This window comes from Sinocyclocheilus grahami, unplaced genomic scaffold (assembly GCF_001515645.1).
Source record: "Sinocyclocheilus grahami isolate Dianchi unplaced genomic scaffold, SAMN03320097.WGS_v1.1 scaffold410.1, whole genome shotgun sequence".
Classification (NCBI taxonomy): Eukaryota; Metazoa; Chordata; class Actinopteri; order Cypriniformes; family Cyprinidae; genus Sinocyclocheilus; species Sinocyclocheilus grahami.
This window is the reverse complement of record NW_015505589.1, coordinates 1,323,526-1,342,887: the sequence shown is the minus strand read 5'-3', so window position 1 is coordinate 1,342,887 and position 19,362 is coordinate 1,323,526. Positions and strand designations below refer to the sequence as shown.

The following is a 19,362-nucleotide window of genomic DNA, read 5'->3' as shown; positions in this document are numbered from 1 at the left end:
AAAACCCCCAGCAGGTTTGATCATGCACAGTACAAAAAAATCAAATAAAGATTACAAAAATGATCTGTCTGAGGTATAACGTGTTACACGCGGCAACATCTCACTGTTATCCGAGTCAAATGACACAATCGTTGTACTTTGACACGCTGTCGTGTGACTTGACGTCCGGATTTGTTCTTTGAGTCGAATCTTTTGATCGCACGAGCTGAACCTGTTCGCGGATTCATGAGGATTTAACCGTGATGAAGTGTTCAGAAATATTGTTTAGGGAAATCTATTTAACAGTGTGTAATTTACGACCATTCATCAAATGGCATACCAAACAAATTTGGTATACATAGTTTTAAAGCTGGGTGATGTAAATTAATTGTATTATCTACTAAAAATAATGTATATAAATTACTTAATAGCTGCTACAAAATAAACTGAGACACATGGGAATATAATAAACACTCTTCGTTTGTTATAAAACCTGATATAAACGTACTAAAGAGTCGTGTGTGATAAGTGTCTAGTCTAGTCTAGTGGGACGACAAAATAACCGTTTTTTGAGCCGGTTTGTAATGAACTGTTCAAAAGAACCGATTCGCTGAAACGAGTCGGACTTTTCATCTCTGTGACTTCCGTTTTTATTTTGTAGTTTAAGGGATGTTTGTTGACAAAGACGTAATTTAAGGAAATACACGCGTGAGTTAAAATATTGAAATACGTTTAAAAATTGCAGATCAATATATTAGTTCCACAATTAATCATTAATCACGTGACTCCAGCGGTCATGTGATGTGAGTCTGAACGCTGTCAGCTGACGTCACGACTTCGCCTCTGCAAGAAGACGACGGAAGGAGCCGCGAGGATGTCTGTGAGGTAGGAGGATTATTGCGAGTTTGTGAAGTTTCAAATGAGTTTTAGTGTTGCTGCTGTTTTTGTGTGGTTATGGGGAGTTTTCTGCGCTCACTGCATTAAGTCTGTGTGCGACTGCAGCCCTTTGAAGTAATAATTGCTGAAAGCTAGATTATGCAGTACTGGCCAATAGGTTTTTTTTTTTTTTTTTTTTTTTTTAAATCTGTTTCTTCCTACGATTATACAAATCGTTTGTGATTAATCTCGTGATTTCTTATCAGTGCTTAGAAAGCAGAATTAAACCTTAAAGTTCCATTTTAACTGGTTTATTATTATTATTATTATTATTATTATTATTATTACCACCCCATTCCAGAGTTCTAAGTTCACGAAGCAGAATTAAATAACAGTTTCAGCAAAACAGTTCCTCTTTGCTGATATGACAACGACAAATCAATATTTTAAACATGAGACAGATTTCAGTTTGCCATGTCAGCAGCAAGGGCCTGTAGTTGCTGAAGCTGCGAGTGAGTTATTCTAGATGTTTCAGAAACAGAAGTGTATTCATGGTTCTTTGCCGCAGTTTCAGTCCTTTGGACCCCACTACTCGTAGATGCTAAATGACACTCAAATGTTAATCAAACATTATCAGAAGTAGTGAGAGCAGCTGCAATGAGTCAAGCTAAACATCAACTTATTTTGTAAGAGCTTTTCATGTCTGTACACATGATATGATTGGTAAAGGTTTTAATCTTCTCTGTCTTTCCTTCATTCCAGTGTCCAGCCTCTCCAGTGCACCACTGACTGCAAGGACCAGAAGTTAGTAGATCGCCGTCTCAAACGCTGAACTTGATGTGCTTCACTTGTGCATGGCTGCTCTCAAGCTTGACAGACTACTTGGCAGCACAGGAACTGTGACTATTAATGAATCAGCCATCACTTCTCTTATCTGAACTGCCTGCTTTACAATCAACAACACATAGACTTTAGACTTAAGCCTGCTTTCTGATGACTGATGTGTAAAAGTAGAGTGTATTGTCTCAAGCGTGGCCCTGTGTAAACTGAACTACACAATTAGATCTGAATTTGTTCCGATATTCCAGTAAAATTACATTTATACACATTTTTCCTTTTTTAAGCATAAAACTAACACATTTAATGAATTATTTGCATAAAATAAAAAAGCAACAGTTTGCCCGTGGCCAGGGGTGGCACCGGCCCCCCCTTAAATTTGGCCACCCCAGGTGCCCCCCCTTCCAGATGTCTTGCGATAGGCTTGTTTTTAGTACGTTTCTAACTGCATCTGGCAGTGGCGGATCCTGGCATGTGTAGGCAGCTGCCTGGGGCCGCTTTCTTCTCTTCTTTATACTTAATTTTAGGCGGTTTGCTTAGTGAGTGTACACGATGTATTATAACATACATCGTTCCTCAAACACAACCCCCCCCCTCTTTTGAGCCAGTGCCCCCGACTGCTGGGCCAGGGCCCCCGACTGCCCCCCCCCCCCCATTTAAAATGCTCTAGACACGAATACTATTTTAGTATTATTTATGTACTTTTATAATGTTAATTAATATTTTGAATTAGCTTTTATTTTTATATTTATTTTAGTACTATTTATATACTGATTTGGTGTTATTAATATTTTGAATTAGCTTTAATTTGATGTATTTTTCATTTCAGTTTAAAGTTTTATTCATTTTGGTATTTGCTTTTGCCATTTTATTGGTTTCTTTATATATATGTTTTTTGTCTATTTAACTTTCATTGATATTAATTTCAATTTTAGTAAATGTAGTTTAGTCCTTATTTTATTTCAGTTAGCTGCCAAGGCAACATTTCTGTTCCATTTCTTTTTTCAACTGCTTTAAGGCTTGACATAAATTTTGAAAATATTTTAAAATGCCACAAAACATGGAACAACTTGTGTAAACAATACCTATAATTAAAATATTATTACTCTTTTTTTTTCTTCTTTTTTTCTCTCCATAAAACACCAAACTTTAAGCTAATAGATTACAGAGTTACAGCACGTTCAAAGTTGGACACTGGACTTTCTGTAATACAAACATTTCATTTTGATGCCATGTATAAATAACTGATAGATAATTACAATTATTAATCTTTTTTTTGTTGTTGTTTCATCTCATATCATTTCATTATATTTCAGCTTTATTTAAATTAATGAAAATTATTTGTAATTATTTTTAGTTAACAAATCTAGTTAACAACAACACTGGCCATATGAGTATATTGTCTGAAAACAAGTATTAATATCTTCCCCAATTTTGATTCACAAGTAAATGTATATGGTTTTAACCATGTTTGCATTTTTATATATATAAAAAAAAAACAGCACAGATCCAGTAAATGATTTATTTATTTTTTGTTAAGCACTACAGTACTGTTTGGATTTACTGCAGCTTTTCTGCAGTTTGTATATTAGAGCAAAAGTGTATATTGCTATTTTGTTTATTCTTCTCTTCTACAGTTTTGATGGCATAATCTTGATATGCCAAAGTTATGAGCAGCTTCCTGATGAGCTGGAGTGTTTGAAAGCACCATTACAGGACTACAGCGCAGTGAGTTCAACACCACACACACCTGACCAGCCCTGCTGCTGATATGCATTTCTTTTTATTGCACACATCTGTACTCTTTCACATTCAGGTGGACTGTTGCGTTGCTGAGGAGGTGGTGGTGGTCAAGGTTCCTGGTCTCTCTGGAAACAGACTGGTGTTTGCCTGCACCGGTCCGGTGAATCGGGACTATGATGATGTGCGGCGCTTCAGTGACGCTGCTGCTAAAGGCATTAAGAGGTGCTTATGCAAGCGTGATGTGTAATGATCATGTGTAATGTACATCCTGTCAAAACAACATTATCTTTTCATATCTTCACGTTCTTCTAGGACACATTTCTCTCTTTAAAGAGGACTTTTTCCTCATCCAGAGGTTTTCTGAATAATTTTTTTTTTTATTATAGGGCTCTGAAAGCTGGCATGCAGCGCCCTCTGCTGGTTTGTCCTCCACACAGCAGCTATGCAAAGAGCACCTTAGTGGCTGTTCTAGGAGCCCTGCATGTTCTCTACACGGTGAGAAATTTTGTATAATTTTTTTTTTGTAATGTACATTTTTAATTATCACTTTATTTCATTCATTCAACCAAATGATTACATATTATAAATTCAGTTTCCTTGAAAATTCCATCTCTCTCTCTCTATCAAATTAAATAAAAATTGCATTTAAGTACTTTTTATTTCACATCTGGTTATTTTTTTATTATATTTTATATTTTTCATTACATACTTTAAATCATTAAAATATTTTTGTTAATTGAAATAAAGCTGATATTATATATAGTGTAAGCATTTTTTTTTATTTCATTTCTGTTTATATATATATATATATATATATACACACACACACACACACACACACACACACACACGCACAACCGTTCAAAAGTTTGGGATCAGTAAGATTTTTTATGTTTTTAATGCAGTCTCTTTTGCTCATCAAGGCTGTATTTATTTGATCAAAAATACAGAAAACTGTAATATTGTAAAATATTATTGCAATTTCTAATATTGGTTTCCTATTTTATTATACTTTAAAATATAATTTATTTCTGTGACGCAGTGCTAAATTTACAACAGCCATTACTCTAGTCTTCAGTGTCACATGATCCTTCAGAAATCATTCTAATATGCTGATTTATTCTCAGTGTTGAAACTGTTGTGCTGCTTAATTTTTTTTTTTGGAACCTGTGATACTTTTTTCTTTGAATAAAAAGTTAAAAAGAGCAGCATTTATTCAAAACGAATCGTTTCTAACAAAATAAGTCTTTACTATCACTTTTAATCCATTTAACACATCCTTGCTGAATAAAAGTATTAATTTCTTTAAAAAAAAAAAAGAAAAAATTTACTGACCCCAAACTTTTACTTTTAAATACTAATGTATGTTGTAACACAAAATTTATATTTTGAATAAACCCTGTTTTTTTTTTTATCAAAGAATTCAGAAAAAAAAGTATCACATGTCCCAAAAAATATTAAGCAGCACAACTGTTTCCAACATTGATAATAAATCAGTATATTAGAATGATTTCTGAAGGATCATGTGATACTGAAGACTGGAGTAATGATGCTGAAAATTCAGCTTTGCATCACAAGGTTAAATTATATTTTAAAGTATATTAAAATAGAAACTGTTATTTTAAATTGCAATATTTCACAAAATAACAGGGTTTTTTCTGTATTGTTGGTCAAATAAATACAGCCTTGATGAGCACAAGAAACTTCGGTAAAAATATGAAAAATCTGATCCCAAACTTTTGAACGGTAGTGTGTATATATATATATTAGTGCTGGGCAGCGATTAATTGCATCCAAAATAAAAGTTTTTGTTTATTTAATATATGTGTGTGTACTGTGTATGTTTATTATGTATATATAAATACACACACACATACAGCATATATTTCGAAAATATTTATGGATGCGATTAATTGTTGCCCAGCACTAATATATACTTTATTCCATTTAACAAAAATGATTTCTCAGTGTTGTTATTTTAAACCAAAAATGTAATTAAGAAAATATTTTTGTTAATTGAAGTAAAGTGGATATATTAATTAATTAACACACACATAACCTAGTTTTTTTTCTGTGTCATCAGCCTTTAGAGGTGAGGGAGCACAAGTCGTCCCCTCATAAGGTGGCTGTGCTGGGCGTCTGGGCGAAGAACCGGGCGCAGGGAGAAGCCGTTACTGAGCTGGCCACTGCTCTGGAGAGCGGCAGGTATGAGTCTGTGTGGAATTTCATATGGTCAAAGATTTTGGATTAACCAGGTGTCTGCTATGATCCATTGTGTACAAAAATCAGTAAAAGGGATCATTTGTGAATGGTATAGGTTTGTCTGTCGTGACATCGGTGGCTCTGACCCGGAGCGAATGGCTGCCCCTCGTGTAGCTGAGTATGTGCAAGCAGTTTTCAAGGATACTCCTGTAACGGTGAGTCTCTACGTGAGCGTCTCATCTCGGTAAGAGTCAGCATACTTCATTCATCTCCATGTCTTTCTTAGGTGACGGTAGTGAGTCATTTAAATATTCTGGAGAAGGAGTATCCCTGTTTGGCTGCGGTCAACCGCTGTGCTAACAGTAAGATATTTTATTTCAAACATTAAACTTATTTTCAGTGCTGCCACTTTTCCAAAAACAGAAATAAATATGTATTGCAAATAAAATAGCTAATCCATTATGTTTGTGCTTCAGCTGTGCCGCGCCACCAGGCCCGAGTGATCAAGCTGCTGTACTGTGGGGAAGGACCCGTTCAACAGACCCTCATGGTGGTTGGCAAGGTGGGTTTTAGGTTAACTATACTTGGACACCAGAGATAGAAGAGTTTCCAGTACATATGAACATTGTATGTTGTGGCAGGGCATCACGTATGACACCGGTGGAGCTGACATCAAGGCCGGAGGAGTCATGGCTGGAATGCACAGAGATAAATGTGGATCTGCGGCAGTTGCTGGCTTCTTCCAGGTACCGATCACATATGCACCTGCTTTGTTTACTGATGAGAATGTTAGTCTAATATCAATGTATATTTGTTTTTATTTTTTAGATCTTAGCCAAACTAAAGCCCAAACACGTGAAGGTTGTGGGTGCAATGGCAATGGTGCGAAACAGTGTCGGATCAGGTAAGCAGTTTTGTGTGCATATGGTGACCAGTTTGGGTGTATTTTGCTAAATATGGGTCACTTTTTAATTTAGATTTTTTTTGGCAGATTGCTATGTAGCGGACGAGTTAGTAGTGTCTCGTGCTGGTCGTAGAATCCGAGTTGGAAACACTGATGCTGAAGGAAGAATGGTCATGGTGGACTTGCTGTGTGAGATGAAGGAGCAGGTATATACACTCTATAATAGCCTGCATTACTATTTCAAGATTTAAATGGGCCCTATCATGAGATCAGAATCAAATTGTTATATAAAAATATACTCCGACAGAACCAAAAAAAAAAAAAAAACTAAGATGCCATTTGCTTGTGTGTAGCACCTGCTCAGAATATAATTTTAAAAGACCTTCTGAGTTTGAGCAGCACATTTCATTACTTTTATGAATAAGTAAAAATATAATGTTGGCCTTGCATAGATGCTTATGTTGGACCTAACAGCACATCTTCATATACATGGTCACACTTTATTTTAAAGTCCAATTCTCGCGATTAACAAACCATTAACTATAACTTTTGCCTCAGTAAACTCCTAATTTACTGCTTATTAATAGTTAGTAAGGTAGTTGTTAAGTTTAGGTATTGGGTAAGATTAGGGCTGTAGAATATGGTCATGTAGAGTAAATGCATTATAAGTACTAATAAACAGCCGATATGTTAAAGGGGTCATATGATGCGATTGTTACAAGCTGTTCGTGAATAGATAAGATCCCTAAAGTTGCGAAGACTAATGTCTCAAACCCAAAGAGATATTCTTTATAAAAACTCATCCACGCCCTCCTAAAATGCCTCGTTTAAATGTGTCCTACACGTCTACGTCACTGTGTGGGAAGATTTGCATAGCACCGCCCAAATGTTCACGCAAAGAAAGAAGGCGTAACTTTATTGTTGCTGCCACCGCCGCCGCCATGTTGTGAAGACGCTGTGTGTTTCGTTGCGAAAGCGAAACTACTTTGTTTAGTCTTCCAAAAGAGGACACGACTAGAAATCAGTGGTTAAGTTGTATTTACAACACTGTTCCAGAACAGTTCAACCCAAATATTCAGATGTGTGCAGCACATTTTATGGAAGACTGTTTCCTGATCCTGGGAGAGTAGACTACAATGCCGGCTGTTCTGACTCCCAGTCTGTAAGTACGTTTTCATATTTAAAGAATTTGCCACTGACGATTCAAACGCGAGTTTTGAGCAGTGTAGAGTAGCGCTTGTTTGTCATTTCTCCGATCACGAATCCAGACATGGTTTTATGTTTATGTGGCGCGATGCAACGCAACGCGAAAAAAAGACAGTATAAGTCATTATAATCCGGAATTATGTCCCCCACTGAATGCAACAAATGCCTCGTTTGTAATGGGTTATATTGGTTTGGTCTCGTCGCACCAGGACACGGCATCACAGTATGAGGGGTGTAACATTTCCGTCACACGTGTGGGTTATTGGGTCAATCACAATGCACTGGATAGCTGGCCAATCAGAGCACACCTCGCTTTTTAGACTGATAAGCTTTGTAAAAATCGACTCATTTCAGAAAGGCGGGGGCATAGAGGAGAAACAATAATGCACAGTATGTGGAAAATAATGTGTTTTTTTAACCTTAAACCGCATAAACACATTGCATTACACCAAATACACAAAATAATGTTATTTTTAGCAACATCATATGACCCCTTTAATAATAGGCATGATAATAAGCAACTTGTTAATTGTGAAAATTGGGAATTTTGATTTGAATTTCAACTTTGAATTTGCTTTTATTTTTTTTTTATGTTTATCTGTTATTTTTCAGTTATTAATTTGTTGCTTTATCAAAAATGTATATTTAATTTTATCTTTGTTTCAATTAATGAAAACAATTTAAAAATTTGTGTTTAGTTTAGTAATGATTTGATATATTATAATATTCATTTCAGTCATGAAATTCCAGATAATGCTGGCTATTAGGTCCATTACATGCAATCTGCTAACATCAGACTAGTGAGATTGCTTGCTCAACATTTAAATAGTCTGGTTGTGTGTTCGATGTAAGCTGGCCCTGCAGTGTGCTATCAGAGTTCCTCAAAAACCCTCTACCTCCCCCAGCTCCACCTGTCTAGATCTGCTACAGGAATGAAAAACAAGTTATTTTAAATATGACATTATCCTTTTTGGTGATCTAGAGCTCTTGTGTGTTTCTCCAGGCATTGCAGGAAGTGTCTCCTCATCTCTTCACTATAGCCACTCTGACAGGACATGCTGTCAGAGCCATGGGACCGCATTACTCTGTAAGTACTTCAACAACTTACTCCTACATCTCTTCTGAGGGCTGAGGAAAAAAAACAGTGTTTATTACACTTCAGTGGTACTTTAACCATTTCCATTATGACCATCTCCATCTTCATATGAACGATCAGTTTGATATATTTCAGTCAGGTTTTCACTCGCATCACAGTACTAAAACTGTTTTAGTAAGAGTTATTAATGGCCTCCTACTTTCTGGTGATTCTGGCCATCTTTCCTTTCTCTTATTACTCGATCTCAGCTCAGCTTTTGAGACTGTCTGTCATAAATTATTACTCCTGCGCCTTTTGGTGATTTGCATCTCAGGAGCTGCGTTATTCTGGTTTCCCTCCTATTTGACAGACAGACAGTACTACGTCACCATGCCGAACTATAAATCTCCCACTGCCTTACTCAAACAGGGTGTTCAACAGGGCTCAGTTATCGGGCCATTATTATTTATTATTTATTATTTACATTATGCCCCTCGGACAAATTATTCCCTGCTATTTTCAGTACCGTTGCTATGTCGACGATATTCAGATATATATACAGTTTGCCACATTTCACTGAATTTTTCCTCAGCCAAACCCCATTCCACAGCCATACCTGTCACACACCCAGTTTAAGAGCAGTTTTTTCTTGTAATTAGGAGTGCATGTCCTCCTAATTAAAAAAAATTCAGGAGCACCTTCTGATTAATAATAAATTCTGATCAAAAATTAGCCTTCCTTATATGAGGTGACATTTGACAGATTAACAGGGGCATTTTCTTTTTACCTTTGTAATGGCATTTTTCTAATTTTATTAAATGTATGCAGTGTTACCTAGGATTTTTTTCAGCTGTGGTGGCAGGACTATTTCTCATGGACCACGCCCCCTCCCCTCCCCACCCAAGAATCATGTGCACTCAGAATTGAGTTTATTTTAACTAAAGACAAGTAAATAGTAAATAATAAAATAAGAACAAATAAATTAATGACAATTAATGGCACAAACATAAACAATAACAAGATACAAATTAAATTAACAGTACTTAAATTTTTTTTCAGTTAGGTCTAACTATAATCTATTCAACTGTAAAATAACACTGGTTAGTCTTCACTATATAATGAAAGGCAGCAGGGTTATTTAGGCTGCTGTCTCTTTAAGACCTCATGCACGGCTCTAATATACTGTTACACATGGCGCTATGCTTTTATTTTTAGGAGCTCTTTTCCTCCTAATTTAAAAAATTTAGGAGCACCTTCTGATCAATAATCAAAAATTCTGATATAAAATTATCCTTCCTAATATGAGGTGACATTTCACTCCTTAAAGTGACTTACAGGGGTATTTTCTTTTTACCTTTTATAATGTTATCGTTTTCATGTCAAATTCAAAAATGTATGTTTTATAAGCTTTTTAACATTTCTATTTAAAACAATATAAGAAGAATTAGAATAAGACGAATAAGTTACCAATCATATGTAATAAGTATTAATAAAAAAATAATTTGTACAGAGGTGGAACAGAAGAACACAAAAATGGCTTGTAGGTACATTTTCAGACGTTTAATAAGGCTCCGAGGTGGCATGAGTGCAATTAAATTAATACATTAATGTGGAGATTAATGTTTTAAATATAAAATTTTGAATACAGAAATATTATGATTTAAATAACTGAAATTATAGCTAAAAATTAAACTAAATCCGCCAGCAGGTGGAGGCAAGTCACAAATTTTATCACTGAATCATTCATTCAATTGATTCGTTCGAACGGCTGATTCATTCAGGAATGAAGCAAGTGACTGTCTTTATGAATGGGTAATCATGAATCACTGACTCACTAGATTCGTTCAAAAACGCACTTTCATTGAATGAATGAAACACCGCTGTGTTTGCTTTTAGAGATGTGCAGCGGCCGAGCTGTTACTATATTTGGAACTATTTTCGGATGATTTTAAATTCTGATCAAAAATTAGCCTTCCTTATATGAGGTGACATTTGACAGATTAACAGGGGCATTTTCTTTTTACCTTTGTAATGGCATTTTTCTAATTTTATTAAATGTATGCAGTGTTACCTAGGATTTTTTTCAGCTGTGGTGGCAGGACTATTTCTCATGGACCACGCCCCCTCCCCTCCCCACCCAAGAATCATGTGCACTCAGAATTGAGTTTATTTTAACTAAAGACAAGTAAATAGTAAATAATAAAATAAGAACAAATAAATTAATGACAATTAATGGCACAAACATAAACAATAACAAGATACAAATTAAATTAACAGTACTTAAATTTTTTTTCAGTTAGGTCTAACTATAATCTATTCAACTGTAAAATAACACTGGTTAGTCTTCACTATATAATGAAAGGCAGCAGGGTTATTTAGGCTGCTGTCTCTTTAAGACCTCATGCACGGCTCTAATATACTGTTACACATGGCGCTATGCTTTTATTTTTAGGAGCTCTTTTCCTCCTAATTTAAAAAATTTAGGAGCACCTTCTGATCAATAATCAAAAATTCTGATATAAAATTATCCTTCCTAATATGAGGTGACATTTCACTCCTTAAAGTGACTTACAGGGGTATTTTCTTTTTACCTTTTATAATGTTATCGTTTTCATATCAAATTCAAAAATGTATGTTTTATAAGCTTTTTAACATTTCTATTTAAAACAATATAAGAAGAATTAGAATAAGACGAATAAGTTACCAATCATATGAAATAAGTATTAATAAAAAAATAATTTGTACAGAGGTGGAACAGAAGAACACAAAAATGGCTTGTAGGTACATTTTCAGACGTTTAATAAGGCTCCGAGGTGGCATGAGTGCAATTAAATTAATACATTAATGTGGAGATTAATGTTTTAAATATAAAATTTTGAATACAGAAATATTATGATTTAAATAACTGAAATTATAGCTAAAAATTAAACTAAATCCGCCAGCAGGTGGAGGCAAGTCACAAATTTTATCACTGAATCATTCATTCAATTGATTCGTTCGAACGGCTGATTCATTCAGGAATGAAGCAAGTGACTGTCTTTATGAATGGGTAATCATGAATCACTGACTCACTAGATTCGTTCAAAAACGCACTTTCATTGAATGAATGAAACACCGCTGTGTTTGCTTTTAGAGATGTGCAGCGGCCGAGCTGTTACTATATTTGGAACTATTTTCTGATGATTTTTGGTGTGCCACAGGGCAGAACAACAACAATGCGCTAAATGTTTCTTTTCCCTCTTTTTTTCCAATTGACGGAAATCCATCGTAGACACGCTGCAATTAACGGAAATCTGCCGTAGAGACGAAGAACTTTAATCCCTGTGCATCTCTATCGTCATACATCAACGAGTAAAAGGCCTATTAACTAATGCCCCCAGACTTTGAAGCTACATCAATTACTCTGTCTGCCACTGTCAAAAACGTAGGTATCATTCTCGACTCTTCAATAAACCTAGGTGCTTATATTGGTAAACTCTCTAAAGCTGCATTTTTTCCCAACTTTACCGTATTGCCAAACTCCATTCCTTTGTCAGCCCAAAAGATGCTGAATCAGTAGTACATGCATTTATCACATCTCGCCTCGATTACTGCAACGCTCTTTTTTTTTTCTGTCTATTTCTGGACTACCAGTGCACTCCATCTCCCATTTGCAATACATTCAAAATTCTGCTGCGAGAATGTTAACTTGCACTAAACGGTCTGCTCATATCACTCCTATTCTATTTAACCTCCACTGGCTACCCGTGTCCTCATATTATTTACAAAATTCTTCTGCTTATCTTTAAGTGACTCTATGGTCTTGCTCCTACTTATCTCTCTGACTTACTTTCTCCTTATATTCCCTCTCGACCACTTCGATCATCTGGAGGTGACCTTCTTTGTATACCGAGACTTCGCCTATCATCTGTGGAAGGCAGATCTTGCTGTTACTGCTCCTAAACTTTGGAACTCATTGCCCCTGTCTCTTAAGACAATAACCACACTGCATGAATTTAAGTCTAAACTCAAGTATCTGTACAACCAATACTACCGGTCATAATGTGTTTCTTCTTAAACTGTTATGGTTCTCTGTTAGTATGTGATTGTTTCCACTACTATTACGATACGCAACTGCAATTGCGCATGTCTTGGACTTGGGCAATTGTCCACCTAAGTGATTATGTACGATATGATTGTTTATTTGCTATTGTCATTGTGAGGTGTCCTTGAGCTTGGGAAAGGCGCTATATAAATCAAACATATAATTATTATCTGTCCCTGTAGATCATAATGGATAACGGTGCTGCTCACCGCTCAGGAAACGCTCTGCAGTGGCAGAAAGGTAAGAAGAGCTAAGAAGCCTTTGTTTTTGCTTCCATAAATGTAGCTTTATTTGTGTGAAATCGGTTTGTATGGCAGCGGGAGAGGTGCTGGGAGATCTGTTCGAGGTGTCCACCATTCGTCGGGAGGATTACGAGTTCCACAAAGGGAAGTCTGAGTATGAGGAGATCCTGCAGTCCAATAACCTGCCCTCATCCGCCACACCACGTGGACACCAGACGCCCGCCGCCTTCCTCATCATGGCTTCTGGACTGGATAAGGTAGACATATACAAACTGGGTGTATTATTAGGTTAGGATTTATTAAAAACGTATTTTTTTGCAAAAATACATACATTTACCATCTGCATGTTTGTCCCACAGCATGGACTGGACTCGGATAAACCTCTGCCTTACTCCCACATCGACATTGCTGGATCCAGCGGCCCTTTCCCTGGTGTCCCAACAGGCGCCCCAATTCTTGCCATGGCGACAAAGTACCTGGAGCTTTAAATACGTCCAATGATTTTTCTGATCCTTCATTATTTCAATTATTTCCGTCTAGTGCCATATATCTATTAATGGCTTTCATATCTGCTCCGCCTGACACGTTGTGTGTTCATTTAAAACTGGGGCAAATCATAACCTTTGCTCCTTTTATGATGAACTGTCCATTTTATCCTTTTGTTGCTGCTCCATATTTACATAAATGCATCTCTTCACGTCCTTAAAAACCTCTACGCACCACTTATTCACAACGCAAAACCATCTTATCCAATTTTTCTTTAGTACTGTGCAGTTTCCCGTTTCTAAGAAGCATTTAATGAGCTTAAAGTGAATTAACCAAACCAAAGTAGCCTTACAGTTTCTCAGTTGATCTGACATGAAAGAGGAGGTGGGGAAGTTGAGCCAGTGATTGATATTGAATTGCATCTGTGACTTTGGTAATACTGTGAGAATACAGCATATTGTATAACTGCCCATTTTGTAGAAATGTGTAATAAAATCAATAAAAGCATTTTGACAAACAAAAGGAGCATGATGTTTTCTTTATCAACTGGAAGGCCAGTTGATCGTTGACCTTAAGAATAAATGTCTCCGTGAATACTGAATAGAATGTGTGTGAATGTTTATGAAATGCCATAGTAATTTGTCACTGACAAAAGAACAAAGAAAAACAAAAAAGTTGATTAAATTCAAAATGTGCAGCTAAAATGCTTTATTTGATCATCTAAAATTAGTTAAGTTATAAAATGCAATACATTTCAATAAAATGTATTGATTTACTAATTTTAAAACATGAATCGGTTGTAAATGTCTGTACAGTTGTCCGTTTAAAAAAAGTTTATTACATTTTTACTGTTTGAGTTAAGTTTTGCATAGCACTTAAACGGAGGATGAACTGAAGAGTACAAAAAAAATCAGGATGAATAGTGATATTTTAAATTAGCAAATTCTCTTGGACTGTTTTTTTTGAGAACATAAGTCTTAAGTCACAGGGATGAGAATTTTTAACAGTGAGCCACTGAAATGAATGAGAATGACCATTATATGTCTTTAAATGCAATTTCTGTTAAATGGGCAAATAATTATTTTACAATTATTTAGGCTGATGAGCCATGGAAAACCTACAATATCTTTTTTTTTTTTTTTAAGTGTTGTACACGTCAGAGCGTGCAAAATCAGCATTAAGCAACTATAAATTATTTTACTAGAAAAGATTTCTCAAACCACAAAACAATTCCAAACACAAGGATCATACAAACTATGACAACACCCAAATCAATATAAACCTGTACTTGACATTTTATTGCAAAGCCATCTATGAGATTACAATCAAAAAGGCCGAAAACAATATATTTCTATGTAAACGTTCACAAAAATGTGAATGGTCTTTAAACGTGTTAAATGAAATCGGTTCTAAATAAGACAAACAGAATGCCAGTGCATAATAATCCTTTATTCATTCAACTTAGTCTATATGCAGGTTCTGTATCACAGGTCTCATCAGAAAAAAGAAAATAAAGAGAAAAATTAAACCCTCTACATTTTATATAGCCTTTCTCGGTCTTTACATATTTTCTTCACTGAAAACGTAGCAAGCAGTGGAGTCGGCTTGTCTCTGATGCCTCTAACATCTGAACACTATTGAACATGAGCAGCTCTGAATTCTGTCTAAGAGTTGGAGGTTCTAACAAAGTCAAGGGCTTAAAAGACCCACTGAATTCTTCCAGCAGAACAATGATGTCTTTTTACGTATTATTAATGGGTCTGATTGTGAAAGGCAGTTCTTAGGCTGGACAGATGATAACAGCTGGTAAGAGACTGAAGTCCATGACTAGAGCTCAGAACTTGTTTGTTTAAATGCCACCACACATTTTTCTTCCTGCTTATTAACAAGCAAGAACGTGTTACAATCAGCATAGTTCTGTGTATGTGCCTGACAGGAAGAAGAACTCAAATGCATATAATCCTCACCACAAGTTCTACACATTTTTTTCTGCTGTTAGCAATGCTAAATTTGATTTGATTTATTTTTAAACACCATGGTTGAAGTACAAATGTGTTAGATATGATGGAGGGACATTTCTGCAGCTGGCTGACTGCTATCTCAGGACCCCCCAAAATATATAACTGCAACCCATAACCAAAAACCATGTCATTTTTTTCCACCCACATTTTGGATAATAATGGAGCATCAGCTCTAAACTACAGCGCCGTGTCAAATGTACCTGATGTAGAGCTCTTTAATTTCAGCACATGTCCCTTCTGTAAGAAACAGTGGACAACTGTGGGTCTGATCTATAATACTGAGTCTATGGTTTGTACAATCACTGAGCCACTGTCACTGAACGTCTGGAGAGGGTCTCATTCAACAGGGGCAAGAAAAAAGAAGGGGAAACTGCTGTTGAGGGACCTAATGAAACCTAAGCATATGGGAGGAATAAGGCAGAAGGTAGAAACAGGAGTGAAGGGTGGGCTTCAGCATTTACTTGGTGTGAACCATAGAGGTGCTGAACAGAAGCTTCTGCTTTTTCTTCTTCTTCTTCCCCCCTTTCTCATCTATAAAATTGAGAGAAGAAAGGTCACATGGGTAACAAACATTATGGCAAACAACAAAAGTGATTTATGCTCCGTTTCAGAGTGTTAATTTGATATAATAAAATAAAAATTTTTTTTAAAAAAGAGCTGATGAACCCCACCACATAGGAAAACAAAAAAAACTATGGAAGACAATGGGGACCATTAAGACGAGTTGCATGTCTGTTGCATAATCCAACGTTTTTCTCTGGGCAAAATAATTAAATATTTGCCAAAACAAAATAAAATCTGTCCAAAATATAGTTTGTCAGACGGCATAGTACGGCCTATGCAAACATGACGCTGACGCATCTGACCAGTGAAATGCCCACTCTCAGCTGTAAAAAGTGTTTGGTTAAATCTGATTAGACCATCTCTCTCAAAAATGACCAAAGAGTTTCAATATTTTTCCTATTTCCTACAGCAGGCGCAATGATATTACGCAGCGCCTGAAAATAGGCTTATTGGAAGTTACCTAGCTGGGGCCTATTTTCAGGAGCTGTGTAATATCTTTGCGCCTGCTGCACCCATGGTATGGCAGCAAAGAGTATGAGAGTATAGTTCCTAGCCATATCGGCCTAGAAAATCGCAACTTTTCATTTTCCGTCAGTCTTAGTACATGATGTAACTACAGAAGAGTCAAGTTTTAAATAGGAAAAATATTGAAACTCTTTGGTCATTTTTGAGCGAGATGGTCTAATCTGATTCAATCTACGCTAGGCTACAGCTAAAAGTGCTACCGCCAGACCCGGAGATCGGCTGAATGGATTCAAAAACAGTAAAACTCAACTGTTTAACTCTAGGGGAGTTGGAAAATGAGCCCATTTTCAAAAATAGTGGAGTTTTTCTTTAATATGAATCTTTTTCTCACCAGGGATGGGTAAAGCCTGTGCTGGAGTTTGACTTCCATGGTCCAGCTGTGACAAAGCCTGCTCAAAGGCCTGACTGAAGGAGTTTTGGAAACTGGGTACTGGGACCCGATCAGAGCCGTCACTCTCTACATCACTGTCTGCCTGAGGTAGGGCCAGGAACATGTCAGCTGTGGAGGAAAAAAATACAAATCACTAATAAATGACACTATTAGGAATCAGCATAGCCATCAAAAATAGTGGAGTTTTTCTTTAATATGAATCTTTTTCTCACCAGGGATGGGTAAAGCCTGTGCTGGAGTTTGACTTCCATGGTCCAGCTGTGACAAAGCCTGCTCAAAAGCCTGACTGAAGGAGTTTTGGAAACTGGGTACTGGGACCCGATCAGAGCCGTCACTCTCTCCATCACTGTCTGCCTGAGGTGGGGCCAGGAACATGTCAGCTGTGGAGGAAAAAAAAATACAAATCACTAATAAATGACACTATTAGGAATCAGCATAGCCAGTGCGCCAACAGTTAAGTCAAGTGAAGAGAGTAGGGATGCACTGATAGGATTTTTTTTTTTTTTGGCCGATACCGATTTTAACAAACAACTATTGGCCGATTCCGATACGATATTGGTCAATTGCATAAAGCAGGGCTTAAAAACGAGAGGGAGGGGAAAAAAAGGATTGGTTCACTGCGAGCAGAATCGGTATATGAACGTTTCTGTTCCTGCGTTCCTCTGTTCCAATTAGGCTATTTTAGTTCCCTTCTCTCCACAACAAATCCTCTAAAGTTGTATTTAGGCTAAATATAATAATCAAGCCAAAACAAATTAATTAATAATTACCTCTCTCATTCTGCACAAATCCAAATGTTTCCATATTCGCGCAGTATCTGGATGCTAACCTATTACTTATTATTTAAACTATAGGCTTTGTTCTTCACTCGCATTATCGACGTAAAACATCATCCTTCACATATAGGCTATATCAGCAGTGAGGCGTTGGTCACACTAAACGGCACAGACTGTACTACGGACCATTTAAATTGAGGAGTGTAAATTTTTATGTTTGCATATGGCCGTACTATGCCGTCTGACAAACTATATTTTGGACAGATTTTATTTTGTTTTGGCAAATATTTAATTATTTTGCCCAGAGAAAAACGTTGGATTATGCAACAGACATGCAATTCGTCTCGTATCGGCCCTTTTCGATATGCTGATGGCTTTAAAATAATCAAAAATTGGCCAATAAATATCGGCGCATCCCTAGATGACAGGATGCTCACCTTTCTTTGGGGTGGTTTTAGGCCCGGCATCCACACGGGCTTTCCCATCTTTCAGCATCTGCACACATAAACATAGTACATTTAGATACTAACAACTCTCAAGATGCCGTTGTTTTTATTACTCCATTTAAAATTAGTTTCAATTTAATTTCAGTAATGATTTTCCCACCACATGAAAGCTACAAAGTTGACAATTTTTTTGTTATAACCATGAAACAAAGTGCTTTAGGCAGTCTGAGTAAACCTGAGCGAAGGACATGCAGTGAAAGTCCTCTTCCACACTGGCTACGCTCGGAGATGGACTGTGCTCACTCAGATTAGGAAACATCACTCCATCTGAAATAAAAACAGGCAATAAGCACAGGAGACTAACCACTGGAGGCCAGGGCAAGAGAGGGTGAGTGCTACCTGATGAAGGGCTGCCGCTCAGAGGAGACGGAGGTCCCAGCAGGAACTCTGGGAGCTGCACCTGTGAGTCGCTCTGAGGTGGAGATCCAAAAGCAGGAAAATGCTGGAGGTTCTCCAGCCCAATGTGCACCTCTGGATCTGAAGACACAAAGATAAATTCAATAATCACACCCTGGCAAATCAATAACACCACCCTGAATTAAGCTAAATGTTCTACAAACAGACATTTTGTCTATTTTCATGAAAATGTATGCCATACATTCCCAGAAAAACAGGAATTAAATTCTCACATTTCCCGTGTTTCCTGTTTTCCTCAATTTCGATCCGCTTCTCCCTTCTCTTTTCATCCCTTGCTTTCTTCTGTCTAAGGCGCTTCCGTTTCTCCAAGTCATCTGTCAGAAAGTGACAAAAAAAAAAAAAAACTTGTAGGACTGAACTAACAACCATTTACCAATACATTTTTAATTTTTGTGTCTCAAAGTTCAATTAATAAAAGAGCAAATCAAAACATCAAACAATTGATTCATACATACTTCAGCAAGAATGCTTTAAATTGATCCCAAGTGACCAGACATTTACACAAAAAGTATCATTTCAAATTTTTAT

General features: G+C 36.6%; 2 protein-coding genes across 3 annotated transcripts in view; one reads left to right on the top strand and one right to left on the bottom strand.

Moving 5' to 3' along the window:
* The first annotated feature begins 796 nt into the window (after nucleotides 1–796).
* Nucleotides 797–14,085, top strand: LOC107550967 (putative aminopeptidase W07G4.4). 2 transcript variants are annotated; one of them, XM_016232432.1, is made up of 16 exons: nucleotides 797–864; nucleotides 1,618–1,659; nucleotides 3,330–3,420; nucleotides 3,509–3,657; nucleotides 3,822–3,930; nucleotides 5,519–5,640; nucleotides 5,753–5,852; nucleotides 5,924–5,999; nucleotides 6,114–6,199; nucleotides 6,279–6,383; nucleotides 6,466–6,541; nucleotides 6,629–6,747; nucleotides 8,751–8,834; nucleotides 13,089–13,146; nucleotides 13,224–13,405; nucleotides 13,508–14,085. In XM_016232432.1, the coding sequence occupies exons 1-16, from the start codon at nucleotides 854–856 to the stop codon at nucleotides 13,634–13,636; spliced, it is 1,539 nt and encodes a 512-aa protein (XP_016087918.1). In that variant the 5' UTR covers nucleotides 797–853; the 3' UTR covers nucleotides 13,637–14,085. The 2 variants fall into 2 exon arrangements, with proteins under 2 accessions (XP_016087918.1, XP_016087917.1); XM_016232431.1 differs by lacking the exon at nucleotides 797–864 and adding an exon at nucleotides 882–990.
* Nucleotides 14,086–15,062: 977 nt separating this feature from the next.
* Nucleotides 15,063–19,362, bottom strand: part of rnf10 (ring finger protein 10) — an 18,962-nt gene continuing 14,662 nt past the window's right edge. Inside the window, 6 exon segments of the mRNA XM_016232434.1 lie at nucleotides 15,063–16,186; nucleotides 17,348–17,515; nucleotides 18,349–18,406; nucleotides 18,593–18,684; nucleotides 18,757–18,894; nucleotides 19,047–19,148. Coding sequence (XP_016087920.1) covers nucleotides 16,113–16,186; nucleotides 17,348–17,515; nucleotides 18,349–18,406; nucleotides 18,593–18,684; nucleotides 18,757–18,894; nucleotides 19,047–19,148 — 632 coding nt within the window. The 3' untranslated portion in view covers nucleotides 15,063–16,112.